The sequence below is a fragment of the Nipponia nippon genome, unplaced genomic scaffold (genome assembly GCF_047370975.1).
Source record: "Nipponia nippon isolate SJK-2023a ecotype South Korea unplaced genomic scaffold, ASM4737097v1 scaffold_10, whole genome shotgun sequence".
Classification (NCBI taxonomy): Eukaryota; Metazoa; Chordata; class Aves; order Pelecaniformes; family Threskiornithidae; genus Nipponia; species Nipponia nippon.
The window spans coordinates 20,566,732-20,593,717 of NW_028262291.1; the positions used below are offsets into that span (position 1 = coordinate 20,566,732).

At 42.2% G+C, this 26,986-nt stretch overlaps 1 protein-coding gene and 1 long non-coding RNA gene across 9 annotated transcripts in view; one reads left to right on the forward strand and one right to left on the reverse strand.

Annotated features, from left to right (window-relative positions):
* On the forward strand, positions 1-25,345 carry LOC148057110 (uncharacterized). 4 transcript variants are annotated; one of them, XR_015701880.1, is made up of 4 exons: positions 1-753; positions 8,990-9,083; positions 20,895-20,945; positions 24,208-25,345. It is a non-coding gene; the product is annotated as an uncharacterized LOC148057110 (long non-coding RNA). The 4 variants fall into 4 exon arrangements; XR_015701882.1 differs by lacking the exon at positions 24,208-25,345 and adding an exon at positions 7,834-7,863 and having other exon boundaries at positions 696-753; positions 8,993-9,083; positions 20,895-21,557; XR_015701879.1 differs by lacking the exon at positions 24,208-25,345 and having other exon boundaries at positions 20,895-21,557.
* PHRF1 (PHD and ring finger domains 1) overlaps positions 1-26,986 on the reverse strand; it is a 36,517-nt gene that overhangs the window by 4,385 nt on the left and 5,146 nt on the right. For 3 of the 5 annotated variants that reach the window (XM_087745858.1, XM_087745859.1, XM_087745860.1), the window contains exons 2-14: positions 25,811-25,925; positions 25,359-25,481; positions 23,572-23,804; positions 22,678-22,761; positions 21,564-21,685; positions 13,588-13,685; positions 12,869-13,041; positions 8,969-9,098; positions 8,469-8,608; positions 7,444-7,631; positions 6,511-6,630; positions 4,352-4,506; positions 701-3,493 (exon numbers count right to left, since the gene is read on the reverse strand). In XM_087745858.1, the coding sequence (XP_087601984.1) occupies positions 701-3,493; positions 4,352-4,506; positions 6,511-6,630; positions 7,444-7,631; positions 8,469-8,608; positions 8,969-9,098; positions 12,869-13,041; positions 13,588-13,685; positions 21,564-21,685; positions 22,678-22,761; positions 23,572-23,804; positions 25,359-25,481; positions 25,811-25,901 (4,450 nt within the window). In that variant the 5' untranslated portion in view covers positions 25,902-25,925. Of the gene's footprint in view, positions 1-700; positions 3,494-4,351; positions 4,507-6,510; positions 6,631-7,443; positions 7,632-8,468; positions 8,609-8,968; positions 9,099-12,189; positions 12,846-12,868; positions 13,042-13,587; positions 13,686-21,563; positions 21,686-22,677; positions 22,762-23,571; positions 23,805-25,358; positions 25,482-25,810; positions 25,926-26,986 lie in introns of those variants that run through there. The other 2 variants (XM_087745861.1, XM_087745862.1) reach the window with 2 other exon arrangements.

The window sequence follows — 26,986 nt, forward strand, 5'->3', positions numbered from 1 at the left end:
AAGGAAAAGAAAATATTTAGGAACAAAATAAATGTAACAGGTCAAAGATTCAAAGCCAATTATATTTTTAAAAATTAAAATAAAAAATGATCTAACAACAAAGCTAGCTATAAAAGGATTTTGTTTAGCAGTCATCAACATTTTAAAGCTTCTGATAATAGAGGACTTATCATCCCCTTGAACAATTGCTTTTTACTAGGTTTCCGTGAGAGTAACCAACAAGAACCACACAAGCAACTCTGTCAACATACATAGTGCAGGGTCCCAAGCCAAACTGTTTCTAGCAGCTTTGGCTTAGCAGAGCTCACAGGAGCGAGCTACAGAGATTTTTCAGACTCCTTGGTTCCAAGAAATACTTATAAATTCTGAATGCAAAATGACCATTCTAGTTAACTGCAGAAAGGGTGGAACATGGACTGCCAGTTCAGAAATCGGGTTGCACTACGCACTTCATGGCTGAACAAGCTGCCTCTGGCTAGCTGAGCTGTGCTGACAGCATGTCCTCTCTGATTCATTAGCACAACTCACCTCATGATTTCAACAAGTGCAAAATGCCAGCTCTCAGGATTGGAAACCACCGGATCACCCCAGCTCAGGTGACAGAGCTGTTACACTACAACCAGGTTTAGCCAGGCACCAAAACCCTAAGCCTTATACAGCCTGCTTCAACTGCTGCTTGTTTTCCGAAAGAGAGACTTACTTGGAGCTTTTCCAGCAGACAATGTGCCACTTTCTTCCTCTTGAAGATTCCAGGTAACTCTTTTCACTGGTGCTTTTGATTTCAATGCAGGACCCTGAGGTACCACCTCCAGTTCAGGCTTACTGAAATTACTTGTTTTCTCATTTGACACAAGGCACTCATCTTTAACCTCCTTCACACAATCTGTTATTTTGCTTTTGGACGAGCTTTGAATTGGTGCAGCCTCAGTTGGAGCGTGCATGATAACTTCCTTCTTTGGGGGTGGTTCCATCAGAGATGGACATAATGCAGTATTTTCTATTTTAACTGTAATCTCAAGGTTTGTATTGCTACAGCTACCAAGCACTGCTGGATCACTACTACTCATTAATTCTGTTTCAGCAAAAGAATCCACATTGCCAATTGGAACACAAATGTTTGTGATCTCTGGCACAGGGAATGGAGTTTCACTGGTCAATTCCTGACAGATGGGCTCTACCTTTATACTTTCTTGGGCCTCTCTCAGTTGAACCGGGGTCTCAGCCTGTATTTCCTCAAGTTTGACATTTGGTTGGATGGTTATGGAAAACTCTTCTAGTACTAGCTCCTCCTTTGGCTCTTGTTTGAAGGAATGGGGTTGCTCCAGACACTTGGACACATTTTCAACTGGAGGCTTTTGATCCTTTTCTGGTGGAGGAGGAAGTGAGGTCTCTTTTGATCTGTGTTTTCTTTCTTTGGAACGTGATCTCGAGCGTGGTCTTTTTTCCTTTGATTTGCTGCTTTTGTGCTCCCGAGATCGAGAAGCAGACCGAGACCGAGACCTCCACTTTCTCCTCTCCCGAGACCTGGATCTCGATCTCTTTCTGTCCCTTGACCTCAAGCTACTATCTTTATCATACCTCTCATAGCTTTTGTCTCTTCTGTGTTTCCGCCTTTTAGTCCTCTCAATGCTATTCGATCGGGAACGTTCCCTCCGTCTTGATCTTGATCGAGACCGTCTTTTCTTTTTCCTATTTTCATAAAATTCAGAAGTACTTCCAGGACTACCTGAACGTGACCTAGATTTCCTTCTCTCCCTAGACCAGGAAGTTTTTGCCTTTTTATCCTTGGTTTTATCCTTCACTTTCTTTTTTTTTGATCGCTCGTGACTGCTAGAACGGTCAGTAGAAGACCTCCTGCTCTTGGGTTTCAATGTGTGTGTTTTGCTATGCTCCTCTCCACCTGACCAAGAGGTTGATCTGGAGCTTCGGTCCCTTGAGTGTGCTCTATCCCTAGACCCTGATCGGGATCTCTTACGCTCTTTGACAAGTGCCTTTTTCCTTTTCATCTTCTTCTTGCTTCGGGAGCTGGAGTTCGAACAGGATCTGGAACGCGATCGCCTCTCTATTTGTTCTACCTTTTGGACTTTCTGCTGCCCATCATTCTTTGAGGGACTATCCGGTTCTAGTTTCACATTAATATGAGGTCTAATCAATTCTTCAGCATTAAAGAACACATTAGGGCCCTCTGTGTTTTCCTCCTTTAAACACTCTACATTAGAAATTTGCTTAACAGCAGATGAAGTGCAAGGACTGCTTAGAAAGTCTTCCTCATCCATATTGTCTCGTTCCTCTGTATCAGAGATCTGTTCTACAATCCTGCTTTGTACCGTCACGTCATCATGAGACTCTGTGTTACTAGACGGTACATCAGAGTCAGCCCCAGATCCAAATATATTTTCTACCGTGTAAGGGGTGAAACGACGGACAGTTTGAAACGTTTGAACTTTTGGATTTTCAATGGAAATAGTCCTGGTAATATTAGTTAGTGGGATCCCTGAGCCAAGCCTTTCAGGACTGCTGCTTGCTGAACTTGAGTCCGATCCTGTTGGCTCAAAGGGATCATATATTTCACTTTTGACCTGCTTTTTCTTAACTGAGAAAAGAGGTGAAGGACTCTCTTTCTGTTGCACTTTGTCATCCACAGGGCGGAAGGTGTTACAAAATCCTGGGTTAGACAGTCTGCTGGGATGCCCTGCGTTTCCCGGAATATTGATTTTAAAACTCTCAAAAGAGCTTGGGCCTTTGCTCCTTGAAGTGCCCAGTACTGATGAACTGCTATACACGCCTGTATTCGTAGAAAAAGACACCCCACTTATACGCATTTGTTGCTGAGATTCCTTGGCATTTGACTTCTGACTTTCCACCTTGCTACCCTTTCCCGGCTGATTAGTGCTCTCTTTGCCAGTCAGCTGGGTTATACAGGAGCTGGGGATGTCACAGCTTTGGTTTCCTGCAGGTTCTGGCTCCACTTGCTTGCTGCTGGTTTCCTTTTTAATCTTTGGTATCCTGGGAAGCTCAAAGATATCAATTCTCTTGGGAGGTGGTTTTGATGGCTGCCTCACAGTTACAGCTTTTGAGCCAGAATTCAAGTTACAGCTCAGGGGCTTTGAAGATGAGTCAGTGGGTGCAAAGTTTTTAGAGTTTCCGTTAAATCTGGGCATTTCATCTAACTTGGAGCCATGCCTGCTCAGAGTAGCTGTATTCTGAGTCTGAACAGACCTGGGTGTCATTGAATATTCTGATTTTACAGTTGCCTTTTCTGATGTAGTCTGTGCAGGGTTTGTTGCAGGCTCAATCCTGCTCAATGACGGTGAAGGCGATGAAAACAAGCTTGAGGAGGAGGGTCTGGTGTGAATACTCAGTCCCGAGGAAACTGAAGGTCCAGCAATGGAGCTGCTTGCTGTGGTCCCTGAGTGCACTGTACTCGGTTGGGTGTTATGTCCTGAACCATCATCCACACTCGAGTCATTCACTGATTTTCTGTGAAGTGGAGCTATGGCACACAAGCAAACAATTAAACAGTACGCATCTGGATGTTTTCCCCCCAACATTAAAAGAAGTACTGAGCTAATTATTTTAAGTTCCACTTCAGTTTGCAGACATACAACACAGTAATAAGGCAGTCCAATAGTTCTTTTGGTCCGATGCTCAAGGTTTAATGCCAGACAACTGCATCTTTGAGGTAAACACTAATGTTTCGGTAATAAATTATTAGGTTCTATAGATATCACCAGATTCATGTTTATTATCCTGTAGTTGCTGATTGATAAAAATGACTATAACAGAGGATGTTATATGTACTTATTTTAAGAATAAAGCTCTAAGTTTCAATGTGAAGACATTCTTTCCAAATAACACCATGCCAAGGGAAGACACAGCTGAGATGCTAACACGTATTCTAGAGCTCTACTTTTGCAAAGAAGCTTCTTGCCAAGGTCCTCATCACTGTTCTTCAAACTGAAGTACAGTTCACAGGCATGGCAGCAATGCATGACAAATGCCAGAAGAATTGGGTACTAAGAGATCTCTGCTCTATCCAGTCCTCCATTTTTTTTTTTAATAACAAAGCATGAAACTACAGTGCAGTACTTTTGAAAGCAGAAAACTACCTTTTAAAACCAAAATCCTTCAGTAACAGCTCTGCAATTAAAACAGAGACAAGTAACACTATTTCAGAGCGTACATAAGAATCTTATTAGACAGATTACTGCTGGCAACTACTGAATCTATCCTACATATTCAAATGCTCAATAAGAGTACCCCTATACTTGAAGCTATGCAGCCTGTAGGACCAGGGCAGACGTGGATGAAACAAAGAGGCTAATTGCACTATGAAGTGCCAAACCCTTACCTGCCTTCTTCGCCGTCAGTGAACCATCTCTGTTGATGACCACATCCGAACTACTCATCATGAGAAAGCTCTGTCCAGACAGGATACTTCCCAACAGATCAGGCACAGGGGCAGCTTCTGCTTCTTGATCCGGACTCAAGGCAGGTACACTGCTTCTGCATGTTTCAGAGGGGTTATATTTCCTTTACTCTTACAGCACTTGTTCTATACACACACATTACATTAAAAAGAAACCAAGATCAAGGGCATAAACAGAGGTCAGCCGGGGAAGTTCACTTGTAGTTTTGGCTTCACTAGAGTAATTCAGCCCCCATCTCCCTCTGACAAACAGAAAGTGAAGCTTTTACTGACTTCCTACAGGAACACCACAGGATAGGAAAGCATGTAATCATACCAGAGACCTTTGGTAAGCAAATGCTTTTAATCTTATTTAAGAGTGGTGTTCACTGTGTCGTGTATCAAGATTAACTTTCCAGTGCATTTAAGATGCATTTTTGAAGTGTAAACCGTTGTTCAGCACTTCAGAGACATTTCCATCCTAGCTGCCTCTCTTCCCCCCCACCAAATCATGATGACAAATGGATTCCTCAGGCCTACACTGCTATCTAAAAAAACTGATGCACCTTGAACCAGTGTTTAGCACCAATCAGAATACACATAGGTGCCTACTGGTAGCGTAGCGAAGAGCATGGCACAGGAGGAATTACACTGAAAAACAGCAGCAATGCTGCCACACATGGGACAACACTAACACTCCCCTTTATGCATTACTCAATCTTATGAAAATGGTTTAAGTTCTCTGTTCTTGAAACATGGACTGAAAAGGTCTGAGTGTTTTTGGTGTTGGGGTGTGGCTTTTTTGTTTTTCTTTCTTTGCTTTTGTGTTGGTGGGATTTTGGGGTTTGTTTTGCTTGGGTTTTAAAACAAACAAACAAACAACTTTAAAAGGGACCAACAGACCCAGCTCTTCGAGGGAGCTACATTTCATTTCTGTATCACAACAAAGCAAGCTTTCAAAACATAATGTACACCAAAAACCTGTAATAACATACAACAGAAAGACTAAATGGGAAGGCTAAAAGAATTGGCCTCCAAGGCCAGACCAGGAAACTCAGGGTAGTCCAGGCAAATCAAACCTTTAGAAAAGCTGAATTTCAGCTAAACAGTTTTACCTTCTAAACAATGTGCTACTCAAATAACTCTGAGGTCATGGAAAGCTTCCTGAAAGGCTTCCTTCAGGATTGACGTGGGAAAGGTGGAGAAATATTCCAAGTTACCATAGAAATCTACTATCTTAATCCTGAGAAACCAACCTTCACCATAAGTCAGACGCATTAGAGGACAGCCATGTAAACCTCTCACACCTTTAATCATTTAAGCTGAGCTCCCTCCATTTCCCCTAGTCTTCAGTTCCCTCCGACTTGCAGTTTTCTGTGACTCAGTTGGTATCTGCCTCAGTCATTTTCCCCATCCCTTTTCTTCTTGTCATGCTCCTGCTCCCTGTGTCTTACCCCTCTGCACTCTGTCCTATACCCCAGTCTTGAAAACCCACTGTGGTTGCCAGTGGGAGGGAGGCACTCACCAACACTCCCTGGCCCTGGTGGGCACAAGGACACACAATTTGCACACAAACAGACATCTGTCAGACAGCAAAGCAACTGTTACATTGCAGGCTCCAACAAAGAGTTTTCCCTCTATTTTCTAAGCTCCAACAAGTGGCAGAGGAATTGGGTGAGGTGGGTACATCCCTCACCTCCTCCTCTGGATGTGCAATTAGATTCCCTTGCCCTCTCAAATAAGCAAGTGGTTTTTTAAAGGTTAATGAGACTGGGATTTAAAACATACTAATGGGGCTACTAAACAATCCCAAAACAGAAAGCAAGAAGAGCCAGATTAGGGTGGAAATACAAATTTGAAATTTCAGTGCAATAGTTAGAGCTATTATGAAAGAGTAAGTGTGTATCCTTCAACATAAAAAAAGAATTCTTGCATAAAATGTTATTTATCTACTCATGTGCAGGCACACACTCACATACATACTCTTTCAAAATACTCAGGGTAAGAAAAAAGTCAGGATGCTCACCCAGTTTGCTCTTTTGTTAGGGTCATTAGACAATTAAGAAAAATAAAATAAAATAAATAACTTGATGGATTTTTACCTGGGAAGTCCCACAGAAACAGGTCTAGCTACAGGGCGGTGAGACCTCAGTGCTGACTGGGAAAGAACTCTCCTTTTGGCACTCACTGGTGAATCTGGATTTGCTGGAACCTCTTCATTACTGTGGGTAAAACACACACACATGAACCCTGAAATTGTCTGAATGTTTTTCATGTCAAATAGATGAAGTAGATAATACTACTAGGACAGATATGGTTAGAGACTGTTGTTTGTTTTATTATGATACATTAAAAAAAAGATTTGTGCAATGTATTTATTTTCTGTGGCTACGTAAATAGAATAGCGTAACTCAGCCAGCAGAGATTCGAATGCAGATTTTTATTTTTAAAATACTAAATGGGTAATTTCCTTTTATGAAAGGATCAGGAGAGACTTATTCAGTGGAAAATTAAATTTCACCAACAATAATTTCAGATGCCCCCTCCCCAAAATCCAAAGTTTAAGAGTGACACAAGCTATGGCACAGTAAGATTCCTCCTGAATTTACAGTGTCTGGAAAAGTGAAGATGGAAAAGCAGAAACATGGAAGATTCCACAGGTCCATTTAATTCTATGTGAAGTCACTGTTTATCGTCTATCAAATACACTAGCTATCTTCACTTAAATAAATAGAAAATGACTGATTAGGATCCGACTCCTTCAGATTCTAGCCTTTGAATAACCCCATAGATCTTATTAAAGGTTTTCTTGAGGCTTATTATTTCAACAAAGCTCTTTAAAGAGGGCTGATTCTTTAAGAGCTCAGCAACTTGGCCAAGAAGGAATGAAAGAACAGGCCAGTGTCTCATTATGAGCTGTGTATCCAAAGCTGTCTTCAGATGCGAGATCTACACTCTGCAAAAAGTCACATGTACAAACAACCCAACACCTGTGAAATTATCAGGTCCATGATCATAATCCAGAGGTATCTTACCCTTCATAAGGATCCAACTCATATGGATCTCCAAACACAGACAGAGAAGCTGCACCGATATCTGCTCTCATCAGACCAAGCGAGGGCTCCATTGGTTTGTACATGGAAGGAAGCGAGGCCCCACGCACAGGTTTACTAAGACCAAGAGCTCTTGCAATACGGGAGCGAGTAGTAACCTCATTTTTCACCTGTACAGATAAAGAGATTGGGTTATTTGTGTGTTAGGGCAGGTAGGTATCCTGGGTTTAAAGCCCCAGATTCTTCACTTAGGTTAAGTACAGTCATCAGGTTACTACCGTCGGTAGCAGAAGTGGTGTGCATTTATTGTATATATTTTTTTTAAAGCATTTATTAAGCTTCTAACTATGGCCTGTATGTCACTTCATACAGAGACTGCACGTATCAGATTTAAGCGACCAGGTAAGTTAAGTTTCTAAAAATCTTTAATAATGTAATTCAAAATTGTCAGTTCCTTATTAAAGGCTGGAGGGACAGTTCTGGCTGTAGGATGAAAACTCTAGTTAAGGCAGCTGAGGACCAAAGTCAAGGCGGTGCAGCGTATTCAGTATAGTTCACGTGAGAATACCACCCACAACTGAAAGGGATTTTGAGGGCCTTATGGCTGATTAAGGGGTTTTGCTGGGTTTGCAACAACACAGACACAAACATCCATAGCGCATTAAAAAGAATAGGGCTGGCAATTTTAATTGAGCTTGCATCAGTACCAAGTAAACACTACAGCTGAATGGGCAAGGCATAACACAAAGCCTGCAGGACACACTTTACAGTGTGATCCCTGCAGTTCAGGTAACAGGATTTGTCAGCAAACCCACCAGGCCTGCCTGGAAACTGAAATTCGTTTCCACATACAGCATTTTTCTGGAGTACACTGGACTCATCCTGCATATACTCCCACCAGAAAAAAGTTATCACTATAAGACAGTATTTTTTCCATTGAATGCCATGTTATAGTGCTTTTATAGATGGCTGAAAAATGGCAGACACTGACGCTGGCAGAAACTCACATGTGATTTTGCTCTCCTCTTTTTCCCCCTTCTCTTCTTTATCAGACGCTTGCGTCTCTTCAGCTGTGTCCCTGAACTCTTCTTCCCAGCAGAAGATTTTGTCTGAGTTCTTTTTTTGCCTCCTACTTTCTTCCTCCTACCTGATGGGACAGAAGACAACCAAGTATTTGGCTGACTGCTGGCGCTGCATTTTACCCTGTACCTTTTTCATTCCCCCATGGCACACAAAGCAGCTCAGAGAGACCTACAATGTGCTGCAACAGTATAGAACAGCAGAGCAGAAAAAGTGAAATCATTAGGATTTATTTAAAAGCAACCTTCAAGACACTTCTGGGCAGAGGCGGTATGGGGAAAGAAGAAAACGCATGTGGTATACTTCTGTAGCTGCATAGGTGTGGCACCATACAGCTGATCTAGAGAATTTTGTATGATTCAGGCTTATCTTCCCAAAGCTTTTATTCTTGCAGATAGGAACCACAGAAGGTGGCTGACGCCCTTACCTGTTTTTCTTTTCTGCCTAGTAGGAGCCCGTGGTGTAAGAGGACGCTGGTAGATGGCTGTGTTTAGGCCTGCTACAACTGCTTCAATTGTTTCATCCAGAAGAGAGGACATGAGGTACCTTGGGACATGCTGTGTGGGGGATTAAAAGTTATATGATACAGGTATCTAAAGGTCAGCAACAAGTTAGTTATAAAGATATTTGATGAAAAATGGATTTGAGATTTGAACGAGAAGCACTCACGTCACCAAGCTACCAGTTAAGCAATTATGTCACCTTTCTCACCTACTGACTGTTATATTAAGGAGAACATGACCTTGCTCTTCAGTCTCCCTCAGTATTACAAGTCATGGCTAGCCTAACTCTGACTCTTTAAATGAGAACAATCCCCAAGACTGACATTTCCTCAATGAAAATGTTCACTTAAGAACTTTCCGAAATCCACCTAACTGACCTCTGGCTCATCATGCAGCAGAGTGCGATGAGCAAAGACTGAAAAGCCAACACAGTACAGGTCCCCTGTCTTATACTGCTCATTCTTTAGGTCAGATTTACCTAATGCTGTGAAACATGTCCAGAGGCAGCATTTCAAACACACACCTCAGGGAACTCACTGAAACGGCAGGTGTGAGTCACCGTCCAGAGCATCACTTCATTGCGATAAGCAAGGTGCTGCTCCTACAAGGTTCAAATTCCTCTTCCCTCTATACTGAAGGGTCAACCACATTTAAACAAACACATTTGAAAAGTATGGATTCTGAACCACCAGCCTCAGAATGTGAACTCAAAGACTCCTTGCTGGGCAAACATAGCACAGGTTTGTTCCTTCCTTTGTTTGGAAAGACATCAAGAGCAGGCTTCTCTCAACAGCTCTGTGGGCCACACCCACACCAACCATATTCCTAAAATGTCATAGTCACAGAATCATAGAATGGTTTGGGTTGGAAAGGACCTTTAAAAATAATCTAGTCCAACCCCCCTGCCATGGGCAGGGCCATCTTCCCTACCCCCTCTCCTTTCTTCAAGCAACTACAACGCATCAAGAATTGATAAAGTTTCATATGAGCGTAGCAGATGCAAAGATGCCTCTGATGTTACAGATTATTCACTGTGCTTACTTTCTACCAGAGCATATCCATCGGATCCTTGTACATTTATGAAATGTATGTGTGGCACAAGCACTAGGAGAACGGCTTTAGAGTATCTTGCAGTGGCAAAGAAGCTTCAAACTGCAAAATGTTTGGAAATAGAATACGCCAAGAGAAATATATGTTTCAATTCATCTTACTATGGAAGTAATTTCGCCAGGCTTCTGTTAGTGTCACTAATGCATGCTCTGAACTATTTTACTGAGCTATTTTTATTAGAATGCCGTTGTTTTAAGTATCATGGATGCCAATAAATACTACATAAGGTTCTCTGATTTGGAGAACAAGAGGGAGTAAGGAAAGCCCTGAACATTAGCCTAAACATATTTATTGTTCTAGAAGGACCTAAAATAGCGCATCTAGTTAACTACCAGTAGTTTAGGCACCTACAGAACAACAGATGAATTACAAAACAAACTGCCTCCGCGAATACTAAAGCTTACCAAGGATCTGAAATCAGCATCTCTCTATGCTTTGAGGACAACAGCTTACACACACTTAACCAGTGGAATTAACTTCAGACAGCTCAAGGTATGAGCTAGAGTAAGATGCACTTTTATTCAGAGACAAAGGGAATAAGTAATAGTGCCTTTCTAGGTATAGTTTGTAATAATCTCCGCAGATCGAGAAGTGGAGCTAGGAATGGCTTCTTGAATGGGAAGTACTGGGCTCCCTGGTTTACACTACTATGCAACAGTAAGTCCCCAGGCACCACCTTTCTCATCTGCAGGAGGCAGCTCCACACTTTTTCTAAAATGACAGGTGGGGAAAGAAAGAAAAGCACTAGCAGTTACCTTGCACAGCCTTTCACCTCAAACAACACTCTTCTACAGTTATTTTTTTCAACATGTAGCCCTGACAACTCAGATGTAATTGCTTAACAACGATGCATCAAATCATTCATCAAGTTTTTCTATTTTGTTCATTCTCCTACAACTTTAATTAAAAGGCCTGGGCTTGGAGACAGGGGGGTTGCAGCCAAGTAAGATGACCTCCACCATGAAGGACATAATGAATTTAAGGACTGCTAAAGTACTCTGGGAAGTCCTTAAATCAAGGGAAATTAACAGTAGACTGCTCTTCCCAACCAGCAGGAAGCTAAGATAATGGAAAACTTCCACTTTTTCCCCTAGATTTTGGCATTTTGTTTTCTTCCCTGAAGCCTGTCTTTATTTACCTTTACTTCCCTTTATTTCTTCTGCCTGAAGTTACAGAATATAGAAGTGTAGCTCATGAAGTTGAGGCACTTCACAATCTCATTTCCTTTTTCTTTCTCACCTGAGTTTTACAACTGGATTACAAGGGAAAGCTTAATCTGCCAGACCTCCTACTTCCAACTCAAGTCTTCTCCCAGTCTGCAGTTTACACTCCAAGGAGAGACTTTATAGCAGACCCAACCTGAAACCCACAGCCAACTGACCAACTTGAAGAAATACTTAGTTTTATCCATTCTTCCCTTCTCTCTCTCTTCTACATTTTCTTATCTTTGGAAAAAACTGACTTAATATAACCAAAACAGCATGTTATTGTCAGATGAAACCAAGTTTATTTTCGTAGAATCACAGAGTAATTCAGGTTGGACAGGATCTTGGGGTGTCCCTCTGTTCACTGTGACCTTTCTGTTCACTGGTCAACACTGAATTCAAACCAGGTTGTTTAGGCCTTTCTTCAGGTGGGTGTTGAAAACCATCAAAGATAGAGATTTCAAAAACTGTCCAAGCAACCTATTCCCATGATTGGCCATCCCCAGGGGAAAAACAATTTTCCTTATGTCAAGTGAGATCCTCCTCTTCCTTTCTAAAGTTGTAGAATTTCACACGTTTCTACCAAATTCAACAGCAGCATTAATGAAGAACCAATTAACATATCACTAGTCCCACAGAGGTTATTTACAGGCTCTGCTTCCACACTAAGTCACCATAACCTCCTATGCAATTTAAGGCTTTTTATGTCCATGCAAGTGACAGGTAGAGTGCTTTGGCTAAAGCCAGAGGGTAAAGCAGACAGGAGATCCCCAAGTTTGAAAGTTCTCAGTTTGCAGCATACTAATTGTTACCTAAAGGATTATAATTACCCCAGCCAACAGACTCGTCCAGAAACATCTCAGCTGCAGTCATCTTCGGTCAACAGTTCAATGAGTAAAGGATTTGAGGGACTTTGGGTGTTTGGGATACTTTCTTGCATAGATTCTCTGGTACCTGTTAGTGTGGTTGAACTCACATTGCCACATCATTGAGGACACTAGCACCTGGGTTTTTTTTCTCTTCAATAAGAGGCTGATTTTCACAAACATAGAAACCTTAAAACCACTAAATTTTTCTCTTCAATTGGGCTGAAGGTGGCCAACAGGCTCTACTGCTATGGGAAAGGGGGTAGGAGGGCAAACAAGCAAATACACAAGTGTCAAATAAACATGCCCTGTCTCTGCAAAAAAGCATGCTAAAAAAACAGAAGCAGTGCAGAAACTGTGCATTAACAGCCACTGGGAATAAAAATACAATTTTGCTCACAGCTGAGGTGATAAAAGTGCAGATTAAGAGAGGAAGCTACCACAGATTTCAAAATAGAGAGTCTTGGTCATGTTCTGCACTCAATTTGCACATGTTCTACATTTCAATTTAAAAGAACTCTACAACTACTAACCATTGAGCTATGGACAGCCACCACAGACAGCTGAGCTACTTAAGGAGGGACTTATTTCAACTCTTCCACAAGGTTCTTCCAGAGGGTCAGTAGCAAATACTCCTAAATACCTGAATTTGTTGCGCTGTTGTTATCCGGTTTCTGTTCACTGTTGCCCTAACTCGTTCGCTCTGCCGAGTTCTGGCTATAGCTCGGGTTCGGACATGAGGGCGTAGCCTACTGGTGGTAGGAACAACATCAGCCACGAGGGCAGCAACCTCTTCTTCACTGACATGATCTGTATCTTGAAAGAAAAGATGCCCAGGTCACTTGTCTTTCTGCAGGTGAAAGCATTTCAAGAATTTTGGACAAAAAAACCAAAAAGTATTCCCTTTCTTAAACCAATCACCTCCAAAGGCAGACATTATGCTCTCAAAAGGAAATGAGCACAGACATCACTGCTTCAGACTGTTACACAGAAAGACAATTTTCTAGGTAACAGAAATTGCTGCTACCTTGGCAATCTGAGGTCAGTATCCTAATAAATTCTTTCCAATGTAATATCATGCAGTTGCACGAATGTGCTGGGCTTGCCTCAAGAAGATTAAAAAATTTTTATAAGAAGCAGCTCTACAGGTTGTACCTGGAGATGAAAATCTTAATAAACAAGATCCTCTTATTAGTCAGGAGTTCAAGTCAACTCTTTAGGTTCAAGAGAGAATGATTAGCAAAACAATTATTTAAAACAGCTAAAACCAGGGTTAAACATCTATTCAAAACAGCACATGCTTCACATCATCTAAGTAAAGATAGAAATATTTACTTTGACTGGATACCACGAAACCTTTACCTGCAGCAGCACTGACACCCATGGGGGCACAGGCTGGACAGAACCATTCATCTACAGGGATTTCACTCAGAGGTGGATTAAGGCATTCCATGTGATACCTTGAGAAAAGAAAAGAAAAAAGTAAAAAATCAAACAATGTGCTCCTTACCAAGGGAAGGGAGCCTTTTACCTCTATCCACACGCTATATAAGGCAGACACATTTTTCGCTTGAAACTACAGTCTACACATCTGCTTCTACCAGTCTCCAGAGAAATGATACTACCTGACAGTTATACGTATCTTCAATTCTAGATGGTATTTTGATCACTTTAGGCTCAAAAAAGCTCAGAAAAGTGAGCATTTTTCCCTCACTGTGTGGTGTATCGCTTGCCATTTCAACCCAAGTTGTAGGAAATGTGCAGAGCCAAAACTGATGGTGGCAAAGAGAAAGGAGAGCAGTATTGAGGTGCTGGGGAGACAGGCAATCAGGAAACAACATCAGTTTCCTGCAAACCAACATACTATTAACATTACTGGTACTTACGAACATTTTATTTTGCATGACTAGACACAGGTCAACTGCAATGCCTTGTTACGTTGAATAAACGCATTGCATCCCACATACACCTGGCACGATAAAGACAACTGGTGATAAGGATTTCTGCATAACTGCACAAGCTAGGTTGCAGAGCATTGGTCAGTCACTGGCTTCATACAGTTGCTTGCAGGACTGGAGACTAACCACACTGACTTCCCAACACCATCCGACTGAGAACCATGCTCATCCTTACCAAATCTCAAAGGGAAAGAAGACAGCATGATGCTCCCCTTAGGTAGGCCCTTTGAAACGTTCTCTACCCAACAGGCTGAGCAACTAGACTGAACAGTCTCATCAGCCACTTACAGAGAAGCTACCCAGGAAAGCCTTTCAACATTATCCAGCTTGGGTTCTGCAATTTGTTCAATTCCATTTCAGCAATTAAAACCCAGCCAAAGCGACATGTGTTAGTAGCACAGAATTTTTGAAGCAACTCATGTTCAAGTTACACTGCTAAAAAGAATTAAAACAGATTTCCCAAGTAAATTAGATGCTTCCCATGAAAACCAAGTGCTTAGACCAAGTTCCCTAGGCAAGGAACATAGAGAGACCACAGCCTTCAATAAGAGTTTCAACTTCAAATTAGCAACATTTCTATGACCAACTTTTTCTTCTTCGAAAAGGGGAAATGCTACTGTTATTTCTGATGTAGGACGGTGTTTAACTCTGAAATAAGTAAAGGAAAAAGAGTGAAGCTCTCTGTTTCACCTTCCCGTGCCAAGATTCACTACCTGATAACATACCTCAGTGCCTGGCCACAGAGTAAGGAAAGGAAAGGAAAGGAACATCCATCTGACGTTCTAATCCCATTTTATAGCAATAAAAAAAAAACCACAGAGAGACTACAACTGTTAATCTACCTCCCACCCATCACCTAAACTTCAGATTGTGTCTTTCAAACCTGTTCCCAACCATGTTGTGATAAACTCAATTTGCAGATAAACTGTCAAAACCACCAATATTATGTTTATACTAAAATACATTAATTGTCAATACAAAATGGAGTATCATGTCCTTCTTGCACGAAAGTACACCTTAGCAGATGAGATTTTGCACTCTTTCAAAGACTTAAGAAGATGAAGTTGAAAAATGAAGTTTACAATAAATCATTACTTTAAAATTAGAGTAGCAAAGTATTTTCCTTCTTTGGGAAAGGAGAGTTCATTCTCCAACTGCCAGCTACCAGGAATGAGACCATTTCCCCAAAGTAGTATTCTGACAAGTTAATATTGTTAGGTTCATGCCAAAGTCATAACAAAAGTACTTGTAGCAAGAACTTCATTACATACTTTTCAAACTATCTCTGGGAGTTCTGAAGTCATGTTATGAGCCACTTGACAAGCAAAGACTTTCAGCCCTAAAACTTTGGACACTGAAGAACCTATTGCAACAGCTATCTAGAGTCCCCTGGATAGGGAAAGTACCTCATCACACAGAAAATCATCATAACAAAACTCAATGCCAGATCTTACAGAACGATAAGGTGGTACTTGTTTTACAAAAATACTCAGAGTAAATTGATTTTACTCACATTCTTTCTCTCAGGGTCATTTACCTGCTGCCCAGCACAGCAGGTGCATCTTCCCAGGTGCCCTTGCATAACACGTACAAGGCTCCGCAAGTAGAACCAAACAATAACAAGGACGATGGTTCATCTAGCTTGGAGGCATTGCCGAGGTTAAGTCAGACTACGCCCTGAGTCAAAACTGCTTCCATAAATAAAAAAAAGACGGGTCATCATCATAGGAGACTCCTTTCTGAAGGGAACAGAAGGCCCAATATGCAGACTGGACCCACTTAGGGAAGTCTGCTGCCTTCCTAGGGCCCAGGTTAAAGATGTGAAGAGAAAGCTTCCTACCCTGGTACGGCCCTCAGATTATTATCCATTATTGATTTTTCATGTAGGCAGCAATGCAGTTGCAACAAGAAGTCTGAGGGCAATCAAGAGAGACTTCAGGGCCTTGGGACAACTGGTTAAGGGATCAGGAGCACAAGTAGTGTTCTCCTCTACCCTTCCAATTGCAGGGAACGATGAGGGAAGAAAAAGGAAGAGCCAGCAGATCAATACCTGGCTCCGAGCATGGTGTCACTAGCAGGATTTGGGGTTTTTTAATCATGGGTCAGTTTACATCACACCAGGCCTACTGGCGACAGACGGGGACACTTCCCTCAAAGGGGGAAAAGGCTCTTTGCACAGGAGTTAGCAGGGCTCATTGAAAGAGCTTTAAACTAGATTTGAAGGGGGAAAGGGATAAAACCAGGCTCACTAGAGATAAGCCTGGGGGCAGCACACCAATGTTTGAGAGACTATATGCTAGCGAGGTCCTTTGGTCTGCCATCTCAGTGGAGGTAGGGGATGGAGAGCCATGCGGCAGCAATGATGCAAGGGTTATTAATGTGTTAGAAAACACAGAAGCACCCGAGAATGGTCACATAAGAATTAGAGTTTCTTCTCCCAAAAACGTAATGGGATCAACAGCCCAACTGAAGTGCACCTACACCAATGCACACAGCATGGGCAACAAAGAGGGAGGAGCTGGAAGCCATTGTGCAGCAGGAAAACTATGACACAGTTGCCATCATGGAAACACGGTGGGATGACTTGCGCAACTGGAGTGCTGCAACGGATGGCTGTAAACTCTTCAGAAGGGATGAGGAAGGAAGGAGAGGTGGTGAGGTAGCCCTGTATGTTAGGGAGCGTTTTGATTGTCTAGAGCTTGAAGATGGTGATGAAAGGGTTGAGTGTTTATGGGTAAGAATCAGGGGGAAGGCCAACAAGGCAGATATCATGGTGGGAGACTGTCGTAGACCACCCAACCAGGATGAAGAGGCAGATGAAATATTCTGTAAGCAGCTGGGAGAAATCTCACAATTGCTAGCCCTTGTTCTCGTGGGGGACTTCAACTTACCAGATGTCTGCTGGCAATACAATACAGCAGAGAGGAAACAGTCTCAAAGGTTCCTGGCGTGTGTGGAGGAGAATTTCCTGACACAGCTGGTGAGGGAGCCAACTAGGGAAGGCACCCGCTGGACCTGTTGTTTGCCAACAGAGAAGGACTGGTGGGTGATGTGACTGTTGGAGGCTGTCTTGGGCATAGTGATAATGAAATGATAGTTTTTTTGATTCTTGGAGAAGTAAAGAGGGGCGTCAGCAGAACTGCCACCTTGGACTTCTGGAGGGCAGACTTTGGCCTGTTCAGGAGCCTTGTTGACAGAGTCCCTTGGGAGCAGTCCTGAAGGGCAAAGGAGTCCAGGAAGGCTGGACATCCTTCAAGAAGGAAATCTTAAAGGTGCAGGAGCAGGCCGTCCCCATGGGCTGAAAGACGAACCGGCAGGGGAGAAGTCGGGCCTGGCTGAACAGAGAGAGTTTTGGCTGGAACTCAGGAAAAAAAGAAGAGTTTATGACCTCTGGAAGAAGGAACAGGCAACTCAGGAGGACTACAAGGATGTCGTGAGGTTATGAAGGGAGAAGATTAGAAGGGCCAAAGCCCAACTAGAACTTAATCTGGCTACTGCCATAAAAGACAATAAAAATGTTTCTACAAATACCTTAGCAACAAAAGGAGAGCTAAGGAGAATCTCCATCCTTTACTGGATGTCAGGGGAACCATAGTGACAAAGGATGAGGAAAAGGCTGAGGTACTTAATGCCTTCTTTGCCTCAGTCTTTAATAGTCGGACCAGTTGTTCTCAGGGTACCCAGCCCCCTGAGCTGGGAGACACAGACCGGGAGCAGAATAAAGCCCCCGTAATCCAAGGGGAAATGGTTAGTGACCTGCTACACCACTTAGACACACACAAGTCTATGGGGCCAGATGGGATCCACCCAAGGGTACTGAGGGAGCTGGCAGAGGAGCTCACCAAGACACCTTCCATCATTTGTCAGCAGTCCTGGCTAACTGGGGAGGTCCCAGTTGACTGGAGGTTAGCAGATGTGATGCCCACCTACAAGAAGGGCCAGAAGGAGGATCCAGGGAACTACAGGCCTGTCAGCCTGACCTCAGTGCCAGGGAAGGTCATGGAGCAGATCATCTTGAGTGCCATCACGTGGCAGGTACAGGACAACCAGGGGATCAGGCCCAGTCAGCATGGGTTTATGAAGGGCAGGTCCTGCTTGACTAACCTGATCTCCTTCTATGACAAGGTGACCCACATAGTGGATGAGGGAAAGGCTGTGGATGTTGTCTACCTGGACTTCAGTAACACCTTTGACACCTTTTCCCACAGCATTCTCCTGGAGGAGGTGGCTGCTCATGGCTTGGATGGGCATACTCTTCACTGCGCAAAAAACTGGCTGGATGGCCAGGCCCAAAGAGTTGTGGCGTTAATGGAGTTAAATCCAGGTGGTGGCTGGTCACAAGTGGTGTTCCCCAGGGCTTAGTATTAGGGCCAGTTCTGTTTAATATCTTTATCAATGACCTGGATGAAGGGATTGAGTGCACCCTCAGTAAGTTTGCAGATGACACCAGGTTGGGTGAAAGTGTTGATCTACTGGAGGGTAGGAAGGCTCTACAGAGGGATCTGGACAGGCTGGATCGATGGGCCAAGGCCAACTGTATGAGGTTCAACAAGGTTAAGCATCAGGTCCTGTAGTTGGGTCACAACAACCCCATGCAACGCTTCGGGAGGAGTGGCTGGAGAACTGCTTGGCGGAAAAGGACCTGTGTGTGCTGCTCGACAGCCAGCTGAACATGAGCCAGCAGCGTGCCTGGGTGGCCAAGAAGGCCAATAGCATCCTGGCCTGTACGAGAAACAGTGCAGCCAGTAGGACTAAGGAAGTGATCGTCCCCTTGTACTCGGCACTGGTGAGGCTGCACCTTGAATACTGTGTTCAGTTTTGGGCCCCTCACTACAAGAAGGACATTGAGGTGCTGGAGTGTGTCCAGAGAAGGGCAACGATGCTGGTGAAGGGTCCAAGTCCTGTGAGGAGCAGCTGAGGGAACTGGGGTTGTTTAGTCTGGAGAAAAGGAGGCTCAGGGGAGACCTTATCGCTCTCTACAACTACCTGAAAGGAGGGTGTAGCGATGTGGGTGTCAGTCTCTTCTCCCAAGTAAGAAGTGATGAGAGGAAATGGCCTCAAGTTGTGCCAGAGGAGGTTTAGATTGGATATTAAGAAAAATTTCTTCACTGAAAGAGCTGTGAAGCACTGGAACAGGCTGCCCAAGGAAGTGGTTGAGTTCCCATCCCTGGAGGCATTTAAAAGACGGGTAGATGTGGTGCTTAGGGACACGGTTTAGTGGTGGACTTGGCAGTGCTAGGTTAACAGTTGGACCTGATGATCTTAAGGGTCTTTTCCAACCCAAACGATTCTATGATTCCATACTTGCACTCTTGTACCCACCCACTCACAAGCACAAAGACTCTACGTGCCCAGGCAGTCTGGCCAGGATTCTTTGTGTGCAACAGACAGTGGCCATCAAGCCCTCAACACACCTCTCGGGCTCTGTGACTGGCAGTGAAGAACTCATTTCTGACTTCTTTCTTGTACCTTTAAGGAATGAATGGATGCTTTCGGGGACCTTCTGCCTCATTATTTTGTCTCAGTCTTCACAAACACTCTGGACACTTTTAAGACTCAGCTGGACAAGGTGCTGAGCCATCTTGTCTAGACTGTACTCTTGCCTAGAAAGGTTGGACCAGATGATCCTTGAGGTCCCTTCCAACCTGGTATTCTATGAAACAATAAGAAAAATGAGATCTATAAAATGAAGGAATTTTGGTCATGGATGTAGCCCTGTTCTTTATCTTCTTGACACCTGTCTCTATATCAGTGTTACTCTCTTCTTGCTACTTGGTAACCTGAACGAAGTCACAGATTAATGTGTCACGCCATTAATGCAATTAACCCTTTTTCTACTGTTTGTTCAAGTGTCTAGGCATGCTCACTTTTGTATTCATACCAACCTTAATGCTATTGTTACACAGTTCAGGAAGTTAGGTTGTCACATTCCAACAAGTCTTACCTGAAAATGGTTTCAATGGAAAAAGATTTGATTACTGAAACCATAACTTAAATTCATAAGATAATAGTATTATACCACACAGTTTAAACATCGCGGAAAGCCATGTCTAGCTAAAAGCAATGGAAAGACAGGATGACTCCATTGGCTTTAGAACTGTTGGCAAAAATAACTGATGAAATTTTCAGTGTCAAGTCAGACAGAGAATGTAGAGGAATAAAACTAGGATTTGAAGCAAGCTAGTCTACATTTTTCTAAAGTTAATCTCAGCCATGGAGAGCTAGTAAAGATGGCAAGTTCCTTCTTCAGGAAGTGCTTCCAGAAGTGCTAACTCTAGAAGTCAAGCATTTGTAAAGAACTTATTTTAGGAAAATAAGATAAAAATCAAAAACTGTATCAGACTGGGGGGAGAGGGGTGGGGAATCAGAGGAAGTATTGAGAGACCACAAAGGAAAATCTGAAGCAATACCCAGACTTCAGATAAGGCTTATGAAAGTTCAGAAAGAACTGAAAGACTTGACTTCAGATAAGACCTATGAAACATTGGTTTTGGTTAAGTACTTTAAACTCAGTGTTCTGATGACATGCTTAACAGCATTTATCATTCCTGATTCTGTCTCTTCTCCAGAAGGTGAATCAGTGTATATGGACACTACAGAACACAAAGACAAAACTAGACTTACCAGATGTCTGGTTAGCTTGCTAGAAGTAATTTTTGAAAGATTATTTTACATATTCATTACAAGCAAGTATCTCTCTTTGTTCAACAGGTAACTTTTGATATGATAAAGCTGACAATGACGCAAGACTGATTAAACAGTGTAAGAGCTTTAAATTCTAGCAGAAGACCGTAGGCCCAAAGTTGTGTTCAAGTATCTTGATGCCTCTACTTAAACACTTATTTTATTAATCAAGGGGGGGGGGGGGCATATGTTAGGCAGAGACAGAAGTAAGCAAGAGTAAGGAAATCATTTAATAGCTGTGGCTATAAAGAAAAGACCTCAAAATTTCACAAAACTCTGAATCTTAAGCACTTCTCCCGCACAGCACTAATGCCCAGGCAGGTGGGACAAGTCATGCACCCTCTCAAGGAGACAAAGGATATACGTTTTTAGCCTCCATGTACCCATATGTTGCATGGATGAGTACAAAACATCTTCATCACTTGAAGGTATGGTCACCTGTTTCAGTGGTCTGCATCACTGATGTGTGCAGGACTCTCCACACAGACGCTGCTACATGACCAGAAAGAGATCCGTCACATCATGGGGATCTCTGCACTATAAGCACGTGGGTACAAGTCTGGGCACATGATGAGCCTGAAGAGAGCAGCAAGGGGCAGCCTACAAACCAGATAGTGCCTGTGGACCCGACGCTGGCCAGCCCTGCAGTGCCATCTGCAATCACGCAGGTGCTACATTCATTTCAACCTTTCTTACCCTGCATCACAGCCATCACACAGCAGCAGGCGATCCTCATGGTCACTTCTGCCACACACCTCACAGAAGGTTGGATCATCCTCTCCATCATTACCCTGAGTTTTCGTGTTCTCAACAGGAATCTACATAAAAGAGGGATTCACATTTTATGCAGAATGTGGCACTTTTTAAAATCCATCGACACATTAACAGTACTCGCAGCAAAATCTAAAAGCGAATGAACCAAAATGGCTGTTACAACCAGAACCTTCATTTAGTTTGTTCAACACATCTAGGGCATGATCAAATGCTTGAAAATATCTACTGAACTTGTGTACTGTCAGACACCAACAACTATAGAAAACTGCATTTTAAGAACAGGCGAAAACAAAATCCCAAATAAGATCAGAAGTAGTCAAACAAACAAAAAACCCCAAAAACAAGACAAAAGAAGAGAGCAAGCTTAGCTTTTCCCCCCCAAACATATGATTTAAATGTTAATTCGCGCTTCTGTTAAAATGCAAACATTTAATAATAAACCATCAGTTTATGAAAACAGAGCATCAAACTCCTAAATGTCCCCTAAAAACCAACATGTTTTTGATAGTAATAAAGAGCAATGACGGCTCTTCAATATTCTTTGAGAGAGACAAAGGCAGTTGAGTGTGCTAGTAAAGAGCTCTACTATTGCCTTGTGTCTCTCTCCCCTTACAAACACAACTGCTACACAGTATAGCTGGTAGCAAGACATAAGGAAGAGATCATGTATAACCTAGATTATTCCTATTCGTATTATAACAGCACTTGCAGTATGCAGGGCATTTTCCCCATGTGGACAGGCTTATCAAGGCAGAACAGCTTAGAGTCAAATGTCCATTATGCAAAAGAGGCAGTTAAGAAAACCACCCTTTTTGCCATCAGAAACAATGCCACACTTCAATCCACACACAATACTGCAGGAAACATGGTTAAGGAGGAAGAAAAACAGTAACAGTTCCTTAAAAGGCAATCTCAAAATAGGACAGAAATAATTCATCCAGATACCAAATACCAGATAAAGACGCCAGAAGTGTGAACCATTGAACAGCTATTTTGTGGCAACTGGCCTTGTTGTTTGCTGCAGTAGAAAGCTTACCTTTTTTAAGATTTTACCACCAAAATGTGCCCGAATGCTAATGTACTTAAAGAGGATTCGATCCACTGGACAGGAGTTTGCATTCTAGAAAGAAAAAAAAAAATTCCCCATACAGTTAATAAGCACATGTCTTGATTCAATTTTTTAAAAAGGAAATCTTCAATTCTTAATGTAATAAGCCAAAGCAACATCAAAGTTCTTCCAAACATTGCCTTGAAATAGTGCTCATGTTTTAGGGCATTTTCTTTCTTTTGGACGAATGAGCAACTGGAAACGGCTTACTGAATATATTTGTAAGAGTGATTTATTTATTTATTTTTAAATTTAATTACCACTGGTACTGCTGCATGCACAGTAAGTTTTGTTGTAATTCCCACCCTGGATTATGATTATGGGAACTACACAGGCGGCAAGGAACTCTGACTGAAAACTGAATTCAGAGCAAACTGCTGATTTAGTCAGTATTCTTTTATAACTTTTCTATGTTTAAACATTCACTGTTGCAACAGACCCCCATCCAGCAGCCACAACACAGAATTCAACAAGAGATAAAGACAGATATACAGAGAAATACACACAACACAGAGAAAACCAGTATTACTGGTGTCTTGACTTGAAAAAAAGAATTTTAGATGCCTAGAAACACACTTGCTTATCACATTACAGCTTTCAGAGAACACAACAGATCAGGATGGGTACAAGAAAAACAGAACCACACTTCACAAACATGAATCCTGCCAAACAGAGCAGTAACCCAAGTCTATGTAAAAAAAGCTTAAGAAAGAAAATATAAATATTAGTGTTTTGTTCTCACTACAGCAGAACAGCATGATCAGAGGGGAAAGAGCTGAGCACACCAGAAGGCCACAAGATATCAGGGACAAAACATCTCACCTTAGACCACTCCACGATGCAGTCCAAGCAGAAGTAATGGGAACAGTTCTCAGGAGTCCCAACAGCCTGATCCCTAAACGTGTTGAGGCAAATGGGGCAATTTTCACCGTCCTCATCAGAGGAAATGCTCGCTCCGTTTATGTGTGGCTCCAGTTTCAGAGAATCAGCCATTCTCTCCACAGTGGCCTCAGTTTCTTCCTCCTCTTCCTCCTCTTCATCATCATCTTCACAATCTTAAAAAGTGAGAGATGAAAAAAACTCTCATGTGCTGTAGGGCTTCAGCAGCAAGGGCAGAGGGGGTGGGCAGGATGGGGTACCAGTCCGCAGAAAATTCCAAGTAAGCTTATTTTATGGGGCTGCAAGGGCAAAGCACAATCTCCCCAGTTTGAGGCAATAATTTTTGCTGTTTTCTTTTTTCCTAAATCCCTTCACTAAAAAGCAATGGATTACTCTGGCAAAAAATAAAGCCTGATAACGTGACTAGTCTTGCAAGAGATTAAAAGGACAGACAGCAGAAAAACAACAGATTATCAAAACAAGAGAGTAGGATATGTCAGGCTACCACTGAACACTGAAGTTAGAAAATAAAATTATAGTAAAGTTATCATGTATCCAACTATTTTTTTTTTTAAATAGACACTCCAGAGGACAAGAAGCAGCAATACACTCACCTGCAGAAGACCAGATTAAAGATTTCACCAGTAAATGATGATTTTGAAAGTCAAGGGATCTGGGTGCCTAGCTGGAGACTGCTTAAAGAAGCTTGGGTTTGAGTAAAATTAATTTTAGACACTCAGCACACATTGTTGAAAGGTGATTTTATTTTTAGTACAAAATGCAGAGACATGTGTTAGTCTTTCCCTAAAATCTGCAAATTAAGCTGATATTTTCAAGAAGTAGTGAAAAGTTACCTAAAAAACACTCTCACTTATTTTGTTGGGTTTTGTTTGTTTTGTGTTTTGTGTGTTTTTAGGGTTTTTTTGGGAGGGGGCTGTTTGGGGTTTTTTTTGTTGTCGTTTTTTTTTTTAATAATGAAAATAGGGCCCTTGTCTTTTGTCTTTTCTATTGAATTCTCCTGTCCAGACACAGCAGACAATACTCTAAATGTTGGATTAATGAAGCTTTTTGGCACCTGGCATCAACTTTTTAGTCTGTGTTCAAATCAGTCTAACTAGTAACTTGGAAAAGTGTGCTCTTGCATTCCCAACAAGCTTTAAGATGTGATTAAACACTCTATTTTTGCCTATCTAAATAATAATTTGAGTGCAGCAGTTCCAGAAGTACATGCACCTACAGAGTACATTTTCAGTAAAATTCACAAATCCAAGTAAGATCCACACTCCTTTTTCAAAGAAAAAGTCTTCTTCCCTCCTTCCTAGACTTAACAGCAATAGTAATTTATTTCCAAAACTCCCCATCACAACATTCACTTTAGAGCCCCATGCCAAAGCAAACAAACAAACATGCTTTTCATAAATGAAAAATTAGCACGAGCCATTGCTGCAATTTTGACTTTTTTCTACTCATGCTGGGGCAGAGTTTACTCCTACTGACTATATCTACAACAGTTCAGCTAGCGGATAGTCTTCAAACATACACATGCTTTAAAAAGTTAGAAATTAGGGAATATTAGTTGTTTGTTTATTACTGTAGGATTTGGGCATCAGCCTGACACGGCAGCATCTGTGGATTTACATTTCATGGTTAATTTCTGGAGGAAAAGCTTTCATCCCACTCTTCCTCCAATTGTTAAAAAAATGCCTGTTAACACACATTACCAGACCTACCTTCTAATTCTTCATCTTCACTTTCTTCCTTGTCTTCCTCACCTCCCTCTTCCTCAGTGTCATCTTCTTCCTCCTCACTGCCGGTATCATCTTCTGAATCACAGCTATTCCCACCATTGCTTTCTTAAAAAGAAAGGAGAAGAGAGGAAAGACCTATTTGATGCAGACAGACAGGCAGAACAGTGAAGGACACACCAGAACTCCTGCTCAGGATGTTATATGTGAAGTGAAAACCCAGATATCCTCAGTGGTATCAAAGCTGCCTGTTCTGAGAAACTCAAGGGAAGCATGCCAGCAGTTTGAGATGCAGAATTTAGGAAGCAAACAAAAAAAATTCTCAGGGAAAAAGAAAGAAATGGTCACAAATATATCTTTACTTCGCTTTGGAGGTAAACCAATAGGTTCTCCAATCTCGAACTATAAATGTGCCCATGCAGAGAGGCTGTATTTACCTGTTTCACTGAGGAGTGCGAGACTCTGTCTTTTGCCCTTGCCTAGTGCAGCATTCTTGTTTATCAGTTCATCCTGGCTGTCATCATCCATGGCAGGACATTGGGAATCCGCTCCCTGCAAGAAGGCAGACTTCAGCGAGGCAGTGCATCACCTATGCAAGCAGAGCAGGCATCAGCCCGGCAAAGAGCATCCAACGCATCTGCAGAGACGTGAACGGTAGAAGGAACATCGCTCTACAGCAAAGGCTCCTCACACCATCAATTGGTTTTCCAAGTTTCAAGTCAGAGGTGGCTACAGGGAGGCAGTTATCGTTATGTGAAGTTTCACATCCCTGCTGAGCTAGACGAAACCAGCTGGTTGTGAAACACAGTTAGGTGAAAGACTCAGCTTTATCTTGGGCTCCTGGATGACAGAAAAAGGTATAACCAGAGCTCCCCACTGAAAACAGGAATAGAAAACCCGCAAACACCAAAACCATCCTGTGGGCTAGCAACAAAATGCAAAACTGAAAGGGACCAGAGGCGCTTTGAACAAGGCCTAACAGGATGACAATATGTGTTTTAATTCAAAATACTCTATCTTGCTCAGTTGAAAAGAAACAAGAAAGATTATGTGATTTAGGTCTTTTTAAAGAAAGGCCTTTTCACAGCTCTGTCATGAAATAGAGAAGTCTCAGACCTCACAGCCAGGACCTCACAGAGCCAGGACCTCTCCTCCTCCACAGAAAGGAGGAGACTTGATTTGGTGCATATTAATGCAATCACATTAATTGCTGGCATTAGTACAGACTGGTAATAAAACTGACAGATGCTGAAAGATGTCTCATGATCCAAATTCATAATGACAATCAAAACCAGAGCTTTTAATATATAACGCTACAAAGCATTAAGAAAGACAGATCCCTGCAAGCTTCTATAAGCAAGTCATGGGAAAATATAATTAACTGACACTTATAAAGCTGGATATCGTATCTCAATAAAAAAAAAATTAGATTCTTCTACAAGTGCGGCAAAGAAGTTTCAATCAGGTGCTCTTCTCCCCCTCTCCCTGCTCCGCATTACGTATCTTGCATATTAAGAGAATTTTTGGAACAAAACAGCATGTTTTATTCAAGTATTCTTGATGCGTATCTTTACTTGCACACTCCCTTTTTGAGCCACGTAGCACAGCTCTGC